Source organism: Lycorma delicatula, chromosome 5 (genome assembly GCF_047948215.1).
Source record: "Lycorma delicatula isolate Av1 chromosome 5, ASM4794821v1, whole genome shotgun sequence".
Taxonomy (NCBI): Eukaryota; Metazoa; Arthropoda; class Insecta; order Hemiptera; family Fulgoridae; genus Lycorma; species Lycorma delicatula.
Window position 1 is genome coordinate 4,338,610 of NC_134459.1, and position 19,652 is coordinate 4,358,261.

The 19,652-nt window shown below is 33.4% G+C and overlaps 1 protein-coding gene across 1 annotated transcript in view; it reads left to right on the top strand.

Moving 5' to 3' along the window:
• Positions 1-2,028: 2,028 nt before the first annotated feature.
• LOC142324681 (neurexin 1-like) overlaps positions 2,029-19,652 on the top strand; it is a 449,926-nt gene continuing 432,302 nt past the window's right edge. The window contains exon 1 of the mRNA XM_075365568.1: positions 2,029-2,627. Coding sequence (XP_075221683.1) covers positions 2,040-2,627 — 588 coding nt within the window. The 5' untranslated portion in view covers positions 2,029-2,039. The remainder of the gene's footprint in view (positions 2,628-19,652) is intronic.

The window sequence follows — 19,652 nt, forward strand, 5'->3', positions numbered from 1 at the left end:
CACCAAATATCACCTAAATCTTTTTTCCGAAACAATTTTTGATACTACCGACCCTTACGGTAAGAGATGACCAAAATATTGCTGGAATTTTAAGATGGGGCTCACATGCAACCTTGGTCGTATCGAGTAAGTTTGAAGTTTTTCTCAACTTTAAGGTGGAAATTTTTTTTATCTCCTAGTTAGCCCCGGTAAAATCTACCTCCGCCTTCCGGCGTGCCGAAAGGGATTTTTTTTTAAAACTGAAGGATATTAGGACGATGAAAGAAGTACGGATCTACTTAGTTATAAAATTACTACTCTTTGGTGCGTTTGAAATTCTTGTCTATCGTTTTGGAACCGCCTTATTAAATTAAATGATTTTAAAGAAAATGTGATACACGTTTTAATGTAAAATCTTACGAGAAAAGTGATGGCGTAAACCGTTTCTCGCTAAATACGTTATTTTCTTATTATAAGCAAAGTTAGAAATGTAGAAAAATCTCGATAGTAATAAAACGAGGTGAAACGCCCCTAGAAACGTTTTTATTTCGTATTACCTTGAGAATTACATTTAATAATAAGCAGCTAATGTCGGAATTTACGGCCCAAATACTAATAATCAATAACACAATAAATAACACTAATAATTCACCTTAACTAATAACCTGCAATACTACTACAAAGTAAATGGCTTGGTCAGTTACTGTTTACTTTAATTATTAAGATATTTAATTTTAAAATTTAGTTAAACGTTTACGATTCTAGATTACTAATTACAATAAACTTTGAAAGCATACCCTAACATTCTACAAGAAATGTTCAAAAAGCTCCCCCTCTGCAGCTTGGCAGTGCGCTGTCCGTCTGTAACTTGTAACCTGTATATGTGCAGATTCGTTAATTATACGCCTTTTCAAATTATCGGTGTTTACAGATTTGTTTTGTGTAGTCTACATTATGTTTTCAGTAATATTATGAATTAAATAATTTTAATCGATCTAGCCATTTAATTTGTAGCAGTAGTGCAAATCGGTTACGCTAGGTTATTTGTAACGGTTTTTGCTTTTCTAGTAAAATTTTAGGTTTAGATCGTGTAACAAATGTCCACCTTCTATTTGAAACAAAAGTTTGATTCAACATGGTGGATCCAAAACGGTGAACAATGTTTTTAACACTCGATAAAGTAATAATTTTGTAAATATGTAGATCCGCATTTGTTTCTACCTCCTAGTTTCGTCAGTTTTGAAACACGAAGCGGTTTAAAACTTTAATATCACCTTGTATATAATTTTATATCGTGAAATTATCATTCATCTCATCCTGCGAACCGATAACCTACGGTGATTCCGGAGGTTACAAAACAACAAGAAATTCTTACTTCTTTTTTATCAAACGTCGATCGGTTTACTGTCTATAGAAAATTTAAAAATGAGAGATGACTCAAAATTATTAGGCGATGTAAAAAAAATAGGAGCTAGCATGTTATAACATTTTACCTGAGAATAGAGAAGATTGGAGGCGGATATGGTACAAGGCATTTATATCAGAGGTGATGACCGGTGTCGATCGGCTGTTTTATTCAGATAGTTTGTGTAAAAAAATTACTTCCGTTATTCAGGCGATTATTTTTTAGGAATTGCCGGCTAGGGTCAGACCGTAATATGAAATCCGAGTTTTAATAAGTCGGTCGCAAGGAATTCGTAAAACTATAATTTTCGCTTCGATTTAAATTATTATAAAGTTTTATCGCGTATTATTTGTACCGGTAACGAGTTATACTTGTCCGCCTTTCGACTAATATAGTCTGAGGATGTCGGCCGTTAAGGTAAAGCCCTAAGAGTAGTCGTTTCCTTTTGATTGTCGGGTCAGAAGGGCTCTCGGCCGGCGGCTAATTAGTGTATTAAGGAGGTTTGTTGTTTTGAGTCTGTTGTTGGCGGGGGAAACCTTCAGGCGCAGGCGTCACCCGGCGTCGTGCAGCGTCGCGGCGGCCATGTTAGATCAGTGCACAGCATGTCCGAGAGAGGGAGGTCGCGCGACCGGGTAGCTGTCGCTGGGGGGCAGCCATGAGGAAGCTGGAATTTTTTCTTCTTCTTCAATCTCTGGGGGCCGTCTCGTGTTTTGTGCTCGAGGGCTCCCAGACGTCGTTCGCTCAATTTCGTAAATGGAACGCCGCGTTAAACGGAACTCTAGAATTGGAATTTAAAACGGAGCAGGCGAACGGTTTGCTTCTGTACACCGACGACGGCGGTACGTATGATTTTTTTGAAATTAAACTGGTCGAGGGTGCGTTAAGACTCAGATATAATCTAGGAGGCGGAGCGCAGATCATAACCGTCGGCCGCGACCTGAACGACGGTCATTGGCATAAGGTTAAGGTCCAGAGAGACGGGGAACGAACGTCACTCACCGTCGACTCGGTCGCTCAGGAACGAGTATCCCGCGGTAAAGAGTTCTACTTCGGTCGTCTGGCCTCCAACTCCGACGTATACGTCGGCGGTATGCCTTCGTGGTACAACTCGAAGCTCACGTTGCTCGCACTTCCGAGTGTCATTTTTGAACCTCGTTTCGGAGGCGCTATTCGTAATCTCGTCTACGCAGACGATGAGGTTCCGGCGCCTAGGAGACAGGAAATGAAAATGAAGGATCATAAGGTAAAGATTTGTTTTTATATTTCTCTGGTTTTCGCTTTTTTCACGAATCGTATCGCAATAAATTACCGTAGTTAGCCGTTAAATTAATTAATACGATACGCCGTTACTTCAAATATCAAATACTTAACCTCAAATTTCACTTCGGTTCGTAAACAGCACGATTATTAAGTTATTTAGATTTAAATAAAATACAATACTTAACCTTTAATAACCGTTATTTCGAATTAAAATTTAATTACCTGAAATTTTTAATTAATAAAATACAGTCGCAGTTTTTTTTTGTAAACACCTTATGGGTTTTCTAATGCTAAATTATCTGAAACCGTCTCTTTTTCAAAATTCCTTGTTGTTTAATAAATATAATTCGATAAATTATTTAATATATAAGCGGAGTACTAAATATGCTAAAATGTAATGAATAATAACGAAATTAAAATTAATATCAAATGTTTTTTTTAACTAATTAATTAAGTTAATTATTTAAATAGAAAAGTTCAAGAAAGTTCATAATTAATCATTATTAATTACGCGAAATCGAAATTAAATAATTTATTATTAATTTGTTATTATAAACTTCAGCGGGTACAATACGTTTGATTTTTATTACGTTTTCTAAATTTATTTCTATATATCGATGGAGTTTCTTTCTATTTCATATCGAATTAAATTAATAACATAACAACTATATTTCATGTTATAAAAATCAATCGATACTAATTAGCATGCACCTGTTACAAATCGTAATTTTCTATTTGTAGGTTAATTTTCTAGTTTCTATTTCTATACGTGTAATATTAAGCGGGGCTTCATCGTTAATCGATGCAAAGGAAACTAATTAATCTTACACCGTTATAATTTTTTGATTGCGGACCGATTTTTAGTCAGTCATCTGTTTTCTCTAACCTCAGACTTGTACGATGTTTGCTAAATAAACTTAACTATGATGTATCTTAATAAAAAGAAAGAAAATAAGAATGAATTTAACATTTGTTTACGAATCCTTTTTCAGATTTGCGGAAATTCAGATTAAATAATTAATATTTAGTGATGTTCATTATGTATTTCTGGTGTTAGCCCTGCGTATAAAAAAATTATGTTAAAATAATTTACAAATTATTACATTAAGATTGCTAAAATAATATTAGTTTTATTAAGATAATATTTTATGAATTTATTATTTTTTTTCTAAATTAGGATCGGGTTTACTCTCCCAATAATTTTGATCCATTGGTTTTTTTTTAATTTCCTAATCGGTGCCTCGATTTATAGGTACCCTATAAATCACAGTAAATAAAAAACGTGTAGTGTTAGTGAAAATAAAAAAAAACCCTTGAGATGTTTTTGTAAGGTGACATGATTGAAGCATAGTTGTATTGAGTAGCTAAAATAAAGGAAACATTCCTCGCTGATAACGTACGATTTTATTCTTTTTGTCGTGTGATAAAAAAGGTTAATTTTCTGTGCGTAGTATCTAAACCGCAATAACAAACATGTACTTCTTGACGTTTTGAGATCCTTGAATTTACAATTACTAATCACGGTTATAAAATTCTGTATTGTGCGCGCGCGTTTCACTATATGTAGTAGAATTCATTTTATTATTTTTTTATAAATTATCATTAAAGTTAGAAGTAATTTTCAAACTTAAAAATATTACTTATTTATCGATCGGGAAACCCCGTTATAAATGGAAGAGTTTTTAGTAAAATTTTTCGGTAACATAAAACATATACAACTAGGAGTGGATTTAATAAATAGTAATTTGTATAATAGTTCAATAATTTAAAAAAACATTATCGTACTATTTTTCGTCTTGTCGTTATCCTATTCAGAAACGAATTACTTTTTTAAAAATGCAAGAAATTTAATTTATGAAAATACTTTAAATTAATGTATCTGATCGACTCAAAAATTATTTATTTTAACAAATTTTCATGAAAAGTGAAAAAAAAAAAACACCCTGAAAGAAAAACCAACGTTATAACTTACAACATTTACAAACTCGTATAGACAAGGTTATGAATTTTGTTGGCAGAAAAAGTTATTTTTTAAGATCAATCCTTTCTCTTTTGATACGGGATTCTTTTTCGTTTGACGTTTCACAGCTACTTAGATTTTGCTATGTACGTATGTCCGTTTGCTGCGGATTAAATTCTGTTTGCGTTTCACCGTCTGAAATCCCAATCAGGTTGTTTTGGTATAAAATTGAGTTCTACATGTTAAATATTTTCCTACACGGCTCGATAAATTTCCATATTATTTTAACGGAAGAGTTTCTGAATTAAGTTCTAGAACGGGTTACGTAAAACTATCCTTATTGTTTTGATCGTAGATACCACCGAAGACAACGATGCAGGAATATCGAATCGCAATGCTTCAGATAAATCGTGTGGACGTACAAAATATATTATCTGTCTGCCTGACAGATAATATGTTTTGATAACTTTTATAATATAAACTAGCCGGCTCAGGCGAACCCCGGAACTCAGCCACTCCTCCATAGGCCGTGGGGCTTATCCCAGGGCCGCAGAGCTCGTTTTTGTCGCCATTCCCGTGTTACAAGAGGACGGAGCCTTGAGCAACCGCAGAAGCTCGCTTCGGTCGCCGTTCCCGTCTACTCTTAGGGCTTCGTCCCTTGGACTCTCCCGCTGTTCGTTATCCTCATGATTGTAAGAATAATACTGATAAAAACAAAAATGAACTTAAACAAACAAAAACCCTCCTTTTCCTTATGTAATAGTACAGGTATAGATTTTTTTTAACGTAAATATAATTTTATTGTTTTTGTAATATTATTCGTTCGATTGTTTCGAATCGTTTAGTTCAAACCCAGCTCACACATTGACAGAGGCTCCACAGTTCACAGTTCTGTTCGTTAAAGTTTGTGCTTCAACCGGCAAATCTCCATATATATATATATATATATATATATATATATATTCGAGATATTTCGTGATGACATTTATCTAAAAATCTTCTCGGTTATGCTAAGAAACACGGATAAAAATTTGGTTGCGATTGATCGAGCAGCTTTTTGTTTATTCCAAACAACCAAAATCTGTCTTCTTTATATAATAGTATAGATTTATATCTTTAGAATACGGTATCTTGATAACGATTTTTATCCAAATTTACACCAGAAATGTGTAAATAAACAGGATGATTTTACGTTTTAAATTTAAAAATGGCTACCATTAATTGTTTTATAATTGCTATTTAAGTAAAATTCAGTTTTTAGGCAAACTTTTTTTTTATTTTAACGTAAAGAATCATTCAAACACCCGAAGAATGGTGGAAATTAATTCAAACGACCGGTTTTTCTTTTGTATATATCAATAATTTGTCTTAAGAAACAGTACCGGTGGACTTCGTCGGTCAAATTAGGATATCCATCAATTTAATTTATTTTCGATCGATTATAAGAGGAGAGGCTATGCACGTCGATTACTCGGTTTTACGATACACATGATCGTTCTTGTCTTATATAATAAGGAATTATTTATTTATTCAAAAATTTATCGAGAACAGGTCGTTAAAATTGTACATTCTAGCGAGAAACCGTATTATTCGTGAAAACTTGTTTTGGGAAACATTTTTTTGTAATCTGTCGTTCGATAAAAAACATCATAAATATATTACTCGCCAAAATTTAGCAAGCGTAAGCAAATAGATGCGCAGTAGTTTCTGGAGTACCTGCGGTGTCTGAAGCGCTGCTAATAAACAATACTGTGGAGAGGTCAGTATGACGCGACAAAATGTCGTAGGTAGCGAGAAGCTATCTGTCTCTTTAGTCTAGTCCTCGCTCAAATGACCTTTCTAAACTTTGACGCGACACCTGCATCATCGAACCGAGTACAGCCCGCTAAAATGGAGAAGATATTAAGCGTTGCGATAACGTCATCGCTCTAGTACCGGAATTGTTTTACATTGAAAATCATTTCTTTTAAAAAGATCTGTATTAACAACTCTTGTATCTCACCTCCTTTACGTACGTCACAATCGGTAAGACTGGAAAATATGTATATAATTTTTTTTGTGAAGGTTTTCGTACACTAGTGTTCTTTATTTGGTTTTCGACCGGTATATTTTATCGCGAAATCGGAAATTTTACTTTATTTCTAAACTTATTAATGTTTTTATTCGACTCCCGAACACTGCTATTACGCAGATTTACGTTTAGTAATATCGGGGACAGTTTGTAATTAGAGAAGTATCCATTTAGTTTACGTCATTTACTGCTGTCACACTCCGTGTACGAAATAATAAAAAAAAAAGGTAGTTTAACGGTACAGAGAGGGTAACCCGTCGTGAAAAAAATCCGTCTAATCCCTGGAACCTGGAAGGAACGAGCGTAAAATTATTATTTTTTTATTACCGTAATAAAAATATGCGGTATATATATTACAGATATATATTATATCTATTATATTACAATTGTTCCCTATATCTTTACATCATCGTGGCATCAATCCTTTTATTTATTTATACGATTATTTTTTTTGTTAGTAATAATATAGAACCGGTAAATTTACGTTTTAACCCGGCGATAAATTCTTTATGAATACAACTTTTCTTATGACCACCTTACTGATCGGAAAGATAATCGTAAAATTTATTTACTTCTACCGTTCGTATTTGAAAGATTAAATAAACCTATTGAAAAAAATTATATATTTTTATATTATTAAATACATTTTTTAACCGACTTATATAATAAAATGAAATTCTTAATTCTATCCGTATTTTTCTTTTATGTATTTTCAAGTTTTACACCGTCTATTATTTTATTCTATATTACTTTGCCGTGTAGATAGCGCTATAGCAGAGCTATAACTCTACAAGGGAAAGTATTATAATCGAGCGATTGCGGTATATGGGCGGATCTAGATGTTTTAACACCTAAGGAACCCGAAAAACTAAAGAACCGGATAAAAGTTTTCAGGATGTTAATGTTCGTATTACGTGTGCTTATGTTCGGTATCGGCCTCTAAATTACCTTATATCTCCAGAAATACTGGACCGATTTTGATCAAACTTACTCAGATTACTTCTACGTATGGGGCTCTGATGCCGTTAAATTATCGACTTGAAAGGTCAAGGGCGGTGAGGCTGTAGAGCAAGAGCACTCTCATTATCTCGAGATTTCGCCTAATTAAGGCCATATTTTTATTAGGCGCATTTGTTAACGATTAAAAAATAACGATGTTTGCAAAAAAACACATTTTTGCAAAATCGCACCCCGGCGCAAAAAAATGTGTTTTTTGTGCCAGATGTGTTTATGCCTTTGTATTCGTCTGCCACGTTGCGACGTCACGGGTGAGCGGTAGAATTAAATAAACGAATAATATTTAAAGTGTAAAAAAGTAACCGGGTCTGATGTACTAGATCGCCTGGTCGACTCGGTACCTGATGCGTTGAGTGTCGCAGCTACACCGGTCTGCCCGCTGTACAAGCGAAATTTATTCTGTGTAAGTGTGAAATTACATTAGTTTGGTTACTGACGACCGTCACCGCTAGTACCGTCACACCCTCGCGAATTAAATACGGTATCGCGAGCGCTTTAGTTAGAATCGTTGAATTAAATAAACGAAAATAATACTATATTTAAATAAAACGATAAATATTTTAATTAAGTTACGCGTATATGCGTGTGTAAGCCGTGAATCAGGAACGATCCGCCGTTGTAGAACTTTCTACAACTGTATTGTCAGCTTTTTTTTATCCCGTAGAGAAAGTTCTTCTGGACATTTTGTGGTAGTTTTTCTCCAGAAAATATCAATGAAAAATTTTTAAACTAATATTACACGGTATTATAGATAATTGAAAAAGTTTTCTTTATTTTTTAATTTAATAATTATTTAGTACGCTACATTTCGTAATTATATATATCCTGAAGTTATTCTTATATTCCAAGTATTTTCACTTCAAACTATAAAAAAAAGAATCGTGTCAAACTAAAGGTAAAAATAAAAAATATTCATATTCCTACAATTTAGACTTACTCTTAGGTCACGTTTGGCAATAGTTAGTTACTTAACGTTATTTCTCTACATTACTTTTCTTATTTTTATCGGGATGTTAGTTTCTTGGTTTTTTTTTTTTGGCAGACGGTTTTTACTTGGTACGGGCACCGTTTTTTATAGGGTAATCTGTATTTTAAATAAAAACAAAGCTAAAAAAAAGTAAATTTTTAAAAGTAATGCCGACTTCAGAAAACGCATTGCCGATTAAAAAATAATAATATATTTTTTAAAAATGCTAACTTCTGAAATCGATACAAATTCTTTTTTTCTCAGTTTTGGTGAGCCAGCACCTCCAAAAGTCAATATTAAAAAAAATATTTTATATTTATAGTTTCTAATTTTTACGTATTCTAAGTCGATATTCTATCGATATTCTATCATTTTATTTTCTAGAATGTTGTAATATATAAAAGGAAACTACCGTTTCCTTTAATCTTTAAATTTTCTTATTCTCGACATTTTAAGGTCCCTTGTATAAAAAATACAGAAAAGTTGGCAGTGTATCGCATGACTTTCCCCGCTACGCCGGTCGACTCATACATACTTTGCACAGCTTTTCGGTTATGTTTAATTCAAACATTAAGAGTCTGAGTTTTATTTAAAAAAGAATTTAAAAGAGAATCGTTTAAAAATATTGAAATAATAAAATACGCGATGAAAAAAAATCTTATTTTGGGTCCGGAATACGATATAGGTGCCAAAGCTCTTTAATTTTAATTTCTCTTTCAGGTATGAAGAGAAAAAAAAATAGAAAGAAAAATTGAAAGAGTAAAAAAACAAAAAAACACAATATATATTTTTTTAGACGCGACTAAGAAAAATTCTCTAAAAATATTCACGTATAGGTTAAGCTAAAAAATCTATGAAGTAAAGTTTCTATTAAATATAACGTTCCTTCAATAGAGGGTAAAATTAGAAAAAGAAAATATTTTCAAAAATCTTTTCTGCATTTTATTTGTGGGCTCTATAATTTAAAAAAAAATTGTAGACATTTAACGATTGCTGTTTTTATGAAGTAAGTAAACTTTAAAAACATTTTTGCAAAATATTTAAACCGAAGGGAGATAGAGGAAAAGAACGAACCGTATATATTTTGATTTTAAAAGCCGCGGGTTATTCTCGAAAAAAATGATTGGATTATTAATAAAAATATTTAACACAGGGTGCCCCATATAAAACGCAACCCATCAATCACTCATCCATGAAATTTCAAAATTCAAGCTTACTCCCCTACTCGTTATTGAAATGGACTCGTTCAACATCTGAACATCGCGGCGACGCAGAAGAACACTACCGATAGTAACAACAATGCAATCATAAGGTTCAGTGTATTGCTAGAGACAAGATGGTGTTTTCGCTAGATGAACGTGTTTTCATTATCGAGTAGTACTTCAGTACGAAATCAGCGGTTGCAGTGCAAGATTTGTTTCGCCATAAGCACCCAAATAAACCGGCTCCTAACAAAACATCAGTATTAAGGTTAGTCTAAAAATTTAGAAAGACCGGTTCTGTTAATAACAAGGAACACAAAAGATCTGCGCGGTGTTGAATACAGATACGGTCGCTGAAATCAAAGACCGATTACTCGCCTCGCCAAATAAATCGATCAGACGTTTGTCTGCTGAAATTAATTTGTCTAAATCGACTGTTCATCGGGCGACCAAACGATTACAATTACGACCTTATCGTATTCAAACGGTTCATCGACTTCTTGAGCACGACAAAGAAAAACGGCTACAATATTGTCAACGGTTCCGTCGATTTCCGAGTGAGGTAATTAAGGTTATGGATTCGTTATTTTTCACATATTAAGCACGGTTTCATTTGGACGGCTACGTAAACAGCCAAAACAGTAGAATTTGGAGCGCTAAAAATCCCCACGTTTATCACGAAAAACAATTACACCCGCAGAAGTCGGGCGTGTGGTGCGCGATATCGCGGAACAAAATAATCGGTCCTATTTTTTTCGAGTACACCATTAATGCAGAATGATATCAGGATATTTTATTTCAGTTCATCGCGCTCTTGGAAGAGGAAGACAGACACTGCCGGCTACAACATGACGGTGCGACATCGCACTACGCGGGTTCAACTTCTGATTTCGTCGAGGAATTCTTCGGTAATCGTGTTATCGGTCGAGGCTTGTGGCCACCAAGATCTCCAGATTTGACTGCGGCGGATTTTTTTCTACGGGGTTACTTCAAAGAAAAAGCCTACAGCAACAAACCACAAACACTTGAACGATTGAAAGTCAATATTGAACAAGCCGTATTAAATATCCAGCCACAAACTTTGAAAAAAGCTGCAAGAAACGCTGTAAAAAGAATTGAATCTTGTATTCAAGAAGATGGCGGCCACTTTCAACATTTACTCTAAATGTAAGGTAATGGTAATAATAAAAATTACATTTACATTTACACATGCCTTTTTATTATTTCAATACCTACCAATATAAGGTTGGGTTGCGTTTCATATGGGACATCCTGTATGTGCATTATAGGTAGCAAATTTACTTTAATAATTTTTTCTCTAAAATGTCTCTGAAAAAAATCGATTTTTTCCCGATATCCCCCGCTTCTTTAACGAATTTTGAAAAAAAATTAATATGAAGAAATATACAGAAATATTTGAGTCAAATTTGAAAAAAATCTGTTCTGTCAATCCTGAAATATATGTATAAAAGCAGTGCGGTACATATACGTACACGCGTACGCAAATACATACAGTACATAAATATATATATTTGTTTTTGTTTTGGTTTAGATGAACTAGTTTGACCCTAAAACATAAATGTTTACAAAAAACCCGATACCCCATTTTTGATATGATCACCGTACTTTCCCCTTTAATGTAGTTATTCTAGCTTTATTCGCCGGGAAAGTAAAATGTCGGTTTCAAAATTTTGTACGTACAGATAGTTTGATCGTGCGATTTTTTCTGATAGTTAACAGTCTTAGAGATCAGTCGTGATATGCTGTAACAAATACGATGAGATTGCCGGTAGTTTTTTTAGATTTTCTGTACGTCTCAGAGTTTGAATTAATCGCTAAAATTACTCGTTTGCTTTCTTGGAATAAAATCAAATTTAAAAAAAATCAACCCGAGCCTATGATTAGTAAATTTTTGTTAAGTAGAATATCTTTAGGTAGTACAGACGTACGCTAGACTTGTTCGAACAGAAAAGGTTGATATATTACATTACAGGTTAATAATTATGTCCACTACACCCTTACTACGCGTGGGTTGGAAACGTCTGTCGCTCAATAGTTTATTGTTTAACTAATGCTTTGTTTATTTTTCCGTAGGAAGTATATAATACACATATACGGGAGTATGCTAGCATACACGTATACATTTCTTTATAAATAATCGATCGATTACTCCTCTACTGAGTTAAAGAAACATATATATATATTTATATTGAATTATTTCATGACAAATAAATATATATTAATTTGTTTTTTACATTATCTATTTCATTCTTTATAATAATTATAACGTCTGTAAATAGCACGCAGAAGAGATACTGATAATTGATTTTTTTTTTAAAGTACTGATATTCAGTTTTAAACAGTTTCTGTAGTAAAAGGAGTGACGGAAACGTCACTCTTTTTAAAGAGTGTAGTGCTGAATACGTCTTCCATTATGATAAGTTTTTTAATTATTTACGCGTAACAGTATACTTTGTTCGATGACGCGGATATTTCTTAGAGAATTTGGCGGTCGATTCCTGAAAACGTTTGCGACTTGTATCGTACGTAGGTCATCTGCAAATTATTTTGTCATGAAAGCAATCGGGTCACCTGAAACAATTTTGTTATTAGAAATTAATCTGTTTTTATGTTTAATCTACATAAGAACAAACATTTCCAAACAACTTTAAAAAAAAATTAAGACGGTCAGTAAGACCCGATATTACTTTTTACAAATCCACCGATTTTGAAGTTTAGTAAAGTAGTGCAAGTTTTTATTTTGTTGTAGAAGTTCGTTTGGTGGTCGTGAAATAAGTTTCTTCCAGATAAATTGAGAAAGGTCTTTTTATTAAAAATTATACGTCGTGACCATATTTTATATTTTCACACACACACACGCTCGCGCGCGCGCGCGGGGGAAGAAAATTTAAACAAAATTGTAGAGAATTTAATTCTTAACAAAATGTTGTACGATAAGTTGAATAAAACAAAGAAAAGTTAGAAAAATTTGAATTTTATTTAGAAACTACGCTAATCCGAAGCGACAGTTTGTAATAAATATTTGAAAATGAGCTCGTGATTTTTAACAGATTTCTTGGCACGCTTCTGTACTGCTTTTGTTACTCTTTTTAATTCTTCAGGGCTGTCCTTCAGTTGTTCAGTCGTATCCATAAAGGGGCCAACTAATTCCTCACGAGAATGTAATTTTGTTTTATATACAATATTTTTTATCCATCCCTAGACGCAAAAATCTAAAGTTGTTGGATCAAGCGATCTCGGTGGCGAGGAGGCATGTGGACATCTACGACCGATCCAGTTCTCAGAGAAGTGATGATTTAAATTAGTGGAAACTGCACAAGAGAAGGGGGAGGCGCGTCATCGTGCTGGAAGTATACTTTACGTCTTTATTTTACGTGGTAAACGTCTTTACGTCATTCTACTTTAACTGGTGGTAGAGGAACACCTTCAAGCAGCTGCGACAATTCTTCTTGAAGAAAGTGTAAATAGACCTCAGCTATTAGGCGGCCAGGTGGTAATATGAGCGGAAAAGGTAGGATTGTGATAATCATTTTAAAGCCATTAGAAAGCAGTTTGGACTAAGATGACCATTTAGGAACTAATTTCAATAGCGGCTACTTGTACTGATCTGAAGCCGATAAACGTTTTGAGGTACGAGCATTTCCTAAATTTAATTTTTTTTCTGATCCACTGTTGAGCGGTTAGTTAATAAGTACTGTACTGTATTTTTAAAAGCTAAATAGAAGAATAAATAAATAATTTTTTTTTATAAATTTCTGTGCCGCTGATTTTCTTGTGCAGCTTCTATTGCCGACCATCACTGAAGTAAGCGATAAGAATTCGTATTTCTATAATCACAGGAATAATTTAAAAACTACTAACACTAGGTATCTCTCGTAAAACACTCAAAGCGCTAATTAAAATGATCTTCCGGTAACAGGCGGATCGACTTATATTTCGATTGAAATCTAGACTTACAAGTCGAGATTTTTGGTATCGGTTGATTTATTCGTTAGTGTTTTCGTCTTCCGTATCGCTGTCTTCAGTGTAATCTTCAGTTATTGATGTTATTGTCTCTTTAAGCCGTAAAATTTACTTTATAAGTTTATATTTTCCCTTGGGCCGCTTTGCAAACGAATACAGCCCCGAGGGAAAATCAACGGAATTCACCCTTGTACTCTTCCGCCATATTTATGCGGATAATTCTGACCGACTTCTCAACACCGCCTGCCACGGACTTTTGATCTGCAGCGTAGTTCCTGTGACGTCATCGGGAATAAGCATCCCGAATTCTTTCACTTTGCTGCAAGAACTGGACGGATTTGAACACCGTGAGTTCTCCGTTCCCCGATAATCGGATTCGGCGGCGAGTACGCTTAACGATGCAACCGTGACTTAACAGGATGCGGGTCAACTCAAACCCCGGTTTACGATATTTTACTATATTTCTATTTCTTCTTCTGCTCTATCGAGAATGTTTTTGTCGCTGACCTTCTCGACCCACCGTATTAGGTAGATTTCATAAGAAAGCTATCTACTGTAACGGGTACCGTGATTCGACTTCCGGAAAATTTCGACATATCTTCGCGTTTAAAATTCCCCAGACCCTAAAACCACCGTCAGTACAAAAGTTTATATATATATTTCACTTTCTTGTGGACACGATAACTGCCGTAATTTTGCGCCAATCTATTTCAAATTGTTCTTTAAAAATAACTCGTCCCAAATTCTCGGTCGAGTTCGTTAACGGTCAAAATCTGACCGTGGTGTTTGAAATGGGGAAGGATTTTTCGAAAAAAAAATCGCTATAACTTTCTTAAGCAAAATATCGAATTCGTTTAAAGTTCGTACTATTTTTTGGATAAGGGCCTAAAACCTATGCGAGTAAAATTTTTTTATATCACCAACCGTTGGCCCAAGGGTTGAAAAAATGGGGTTTCGAAGACAAAAAAGAATCAAACCTCCCTTAATAGGCGCAGTATCGAATCGGTTTAAAGTTGTCGTTAGTCCTCTAAACATTGCCTAAAACCTTTTTCTGAAACAATTTTTAGTATGAGCCAACCTTACGGCAAGGGATTACCAAAATGTTGCTGGAATTGTATTTTCACATGCAGTCATTGTCGTATCGAGTAAATTTGAAGTTTTTCTTAACTTTAAAGTGGAAATATTCTTTATCCCCTACTTAACACCGATGAAATCTACCTCCGCCTTCGGGCGTGCAGAAGGGATTTTTTTTAAATTACTTTCTCTCGTTTAAAATAATTTTCACCATTCTCCTTTTTTCTTTCCTTACAGATTATATCTCGGAACCTTTCACCGCTAGGATCCATAAATAACTACTTAATTATATTATACGGCGGATTTCGCCGTATAATATAATATTTAGACAAATATTTCTTTTAATTTCCCCATCCTTAGTAATTTGACTTTAATTTTAGGTGGTAATATAGAATATTATTCCGTAACGAAAAGATTGTAGAATTATATAAAGATATTATCGCACGAGATATCAAGGAAATTAGTATTATTAGGAAACATATTATTATCTTATGTGTGGAGTAAAATAACTTTCTTGAACGGATAACAAACGCAAAAGTTTTAAACAAAACTTGTGAAGCGTTTGTTTCGAGTTGAGCGGTACGAATGAAGTTCACAGAAACTAAATATAAACATATCCAAGTTTATTAAAAACAAAATATACTAAATTACGGCAGATTTTAATCGGTATTAAACGAAAGAAAATTTTGAATATTACAAAAAACCGAATTAGATATTTTTGAAAAATATCAAATAAAAACGCAAATAATAAAACCGACTTACCAACATTCGCTAACGAAGCGTTTCCGAACCTATGTTTGGATGAACTTTATTTTTTTTTTCACCGTTAGAACACGTCCTGAAAGTTTGTTACGTTCTTCGTAAATCATTCTGTACTACGTTGAAAGCAAAATTCGAAAACGTCTCTGAAAAGTAAACAAAAAAATTATTATTTTTTTTTTAAACTCTTCATCGAAGTTGAAACCAAACTATTCATCAATAATATAAAAGTTATTTATGTATCGGCGCCCGTTTCAATATCGAGATTTAAAGGTGAATCGACAAAGGTTTTTTTTTTGTTTAATTGTATTTTGTTATTTTTTGAAGTTAATTTTTTTAATAAAATTATCTTATATATATATATATATATATATATATATATATATATATATATATATATATTAATTAGCTTGCTGTAAGATTGAATTAGCGCCAAATTTTTTAACTTTTTATCGACTTAAAAAATGTATTTATCTTTAAAAAAAAATCTTTTAGTTAATTTAAGGTTGTAAGTGTAAAAATAGTGTTCATTTTATTGCTGTAGGATTAAATTTGAAGCTCTAAGCGAGGCCAGAATATTTCAGAACTTTTTTTACGACTAATTTACCGATCGTATAATCTTGAAGCTTGCGGCTGAGAATAATAAATAGAAATTTTGTACAAAACGAAAAATTGTACCGGGATTCAAACCCGGGACCTTGCAAATAAAAGGCAGAATATTTTGAACTACATGTTTTATGCTATGTTAGATAGTAAGTAGTAATGTGTTCCGATTTATCGGATTCTCATTACGCGCATACTACTTATAAATTTAATTTTACGATATAAAAATAATAATAATACTTTATTCGTAATAAATACTTACGCCGACCGAAAATTACTATTATTAAGAAAATTGTACTATAAACTCAACAAGTTCATATCGAATTTCGTATACTAAAAAGATAAAATAAATAATCGTATTTATTTATTTTATTATTTCTTTACGTTATTATTTAAATGGAAAAGATGGAGGCTTATTGTATCAGTGTAAATGAAAGAGAAGTATATTTAATAATTTCGACGATGGGATCGACTGGAATTTAACATTTTTCATGTAGGCGTTATTGATTTTCATATAATCGCTCTTCGTGGAAATTGTCTGTTGAAATTTTATTCGGTAATGATAATACGTAATACCAGTCGGCACTGCTATTTAGCGGGCGGCTTTATACACTCCCCTAAATATTTTCTTTTATTTAATTTAGTATATGTTTTGTTTCTAACCGCGAGGACATTTAACAGATATTATGCGCAATAAAATGACATTGTTTCTTTTATGCGAACATAACGTTAAAATATTTTCATAAAAAGTTATTTCGTTACAAAATTAAGTGAATTTGGCCGATTATCCCGTTTTATTTATTTGTCTGTTTGTTCGAGCAGAGCGTAAAAAGTTGGCTGTGCCGATTTTATAAACGCTGAATTCATATTAACCCGAATCTACTGCACGCCTTAATTTAAAATATTCACGGGATAACCCGGCTGTATCGTAACATCTTCGTCTTGGCGATAAGAATTTTTAAGTTTGTAAGGGGACCCGTTCTGTTACGTAGCGGAGTCGATCCCCACAGGTACTGATCCTTACCTCCATTTTAGATTGTCCTTCGTTACTTATTTATTTTTTACTAAACGTTTTTTATAACTCAGACGCGTACGAATAGCCGAAAACGAATAAAGTTCTAAATAATTATAAACTTAAAAAAAATTGTACAGGAGTCGGTAGTGCAGAACGATATTCAGCTCTAAAGATCCGGGGGGCTGTGACAGATACCTGGAGTTCAGTTTCTTGCGGTATAAAATACTGACGGATCGTTGTAAGATGAACCTTAACTAAAAAGAGATTATGCTTATGCTTATGATAAACGTGGACGTTTACGTGTTACGTTCAGATAATTTTTTTATACTGTGATAGAAGTAGAAAATATTTGTGAAAAAGTGACTTATATATAGCGATCCTAACGCTGCTTTTAGATGATCTCTTAACACTTGTTTTTACGATTTTATTTTAAATACGTGAACGATCGGGAGAGTGCGCTTTATTGTTGTTTAACTAAACTTTAGACATCAGGATAACAATCACTGCTTTGATGGTAAATGTTATCTTGCGCGATTATTTTATTACAGAATACGATGTAAATTGTCCGACCGACGACATAATTTGCTTAAACTCGTAACGGGAAGATATTTAATAGGACAGAGTAATCCACATCTTGTATAATATTCATTTTAAGAACAATCCATCGGTAAAAGGAAAGAATCGGATGATAACTGCGGTTGGAGTCGGCGTAAAACTGAGCTAATATTGCTGAAATTAATTTTATGCGGGTTTGACGACTACTAGCGCTTTTCGACTGCAATACAGTACGCAAAAATAAAAACCCACTCGATCAAAATCCATTCTAAAAAATTCGAAAGAGCGGTTAAAATCCATAATATCTGAAACATCTTTTATAATTTAAAATTACCGCTCCGCGTCACCTGCTCCTGTTTAATAATAATTTAACAAATAATTTTAACAATTTTTGCTTAAAAAGTAATTTTACGTAATTAAAATAATTTTTATTTGGAAAGAATAGATTTTTTTATTTTAGAAAAATCATTTTACGTATAATAAAAATAATAATTTATTATAATAAAAAACCATGATTTATTCTAATAAAAAATGCTTTTTAATCATTCTTACCGATGATTAGAACAAGAAGCGGTCGCTCAGGTCAATGAACTTAAAGAAATTGCCGAAAGAACGGGCTCGAAAATCTCTTTTACAAAGACTGATATGATCGCTAGCCAAAAATAACATTCTAAAACAGTTGAAACAAAATACGGAAAAGTCAAGACGGTAAACCGATTTAAGTATTTAGGAAAGGTCATTAACTTTAACGGAAGAGACAAACCGACGATGAAACTGAGGAAACTCAAAGTAGATAAACTGAATTTCGCGACTAAGAATATTTATACCAAGAAAAACCTGTCCGATAACGCGGAGATCAATCATTACAACTCCGTAATTAATCTAGTATTCCTCTATGGAATACAGACAGCCGCCCACCCGATCTAAAAAATCTTATAAAATTCGAAAGCGTCCAGAATCACAAAACAAAGATACCGCTTAAAATCGAACAAACAAATTTAGGAGAACTAGAAAAATTGGAAACCACAATGCGAAACGCTAATCTTCTAAGGACATAATTAGAATGAGTCCTTGCAGAATCGAAAGACAAATTTTTGAAAAACTATTCGACACGGAATGTTACATTAAATAAGTCAAATAAGAACTCCGAAAAGTTAAAATTAATGAAGAGGACTGCTTAAATAGAAAAAAAAAAATATACAAAATTAAGCTTCTTGCGGGAGATAAAAAAAACTCGCTGGCAACAAAAGAACTGAAGAAAGTAATGCGCTTCTGTCTCAAAGAATAAAAAATCTACGGAAAAGGAAGAAACAAGAGGAAAGAGTCAAAAGGAAATGATTGCACGGGCCCTCGTTGGCCTGTTTGCACACGAAGAATAACCTCTTGAGCAGTTCTGCGAAAGAAGACTACTTCGCTTTTTCGACGTCCTAACAATGTCGCAGTCAGAAACGCATTGATTTTCAGAGTACAACGCACTAAATTCGATTAACGAGTAGGCTCTACACGATATAAAGTTTCAAGTTGCTCACCTATGTGACTGACTGCGTAAGCGCGTATGAAAAATACATCGCTACACAGTAAACGTAATCTCAAACTGAGGTTATGTTGTCTGTTGTCGATCTTAAATTTAGCGTAACTCAAGAACGACTCTATCAATCTTCATCAAATTTTCATACGCACAATTTCAGATACATTACTGCAGCATACCTTTTTAATTTTTTTTGTTAGCCTCCGGGACCACCGTTAGGTATTGCTTCAGAGGATGAAATGAAATACGGCGATTTTTTTAGACCACAGAATG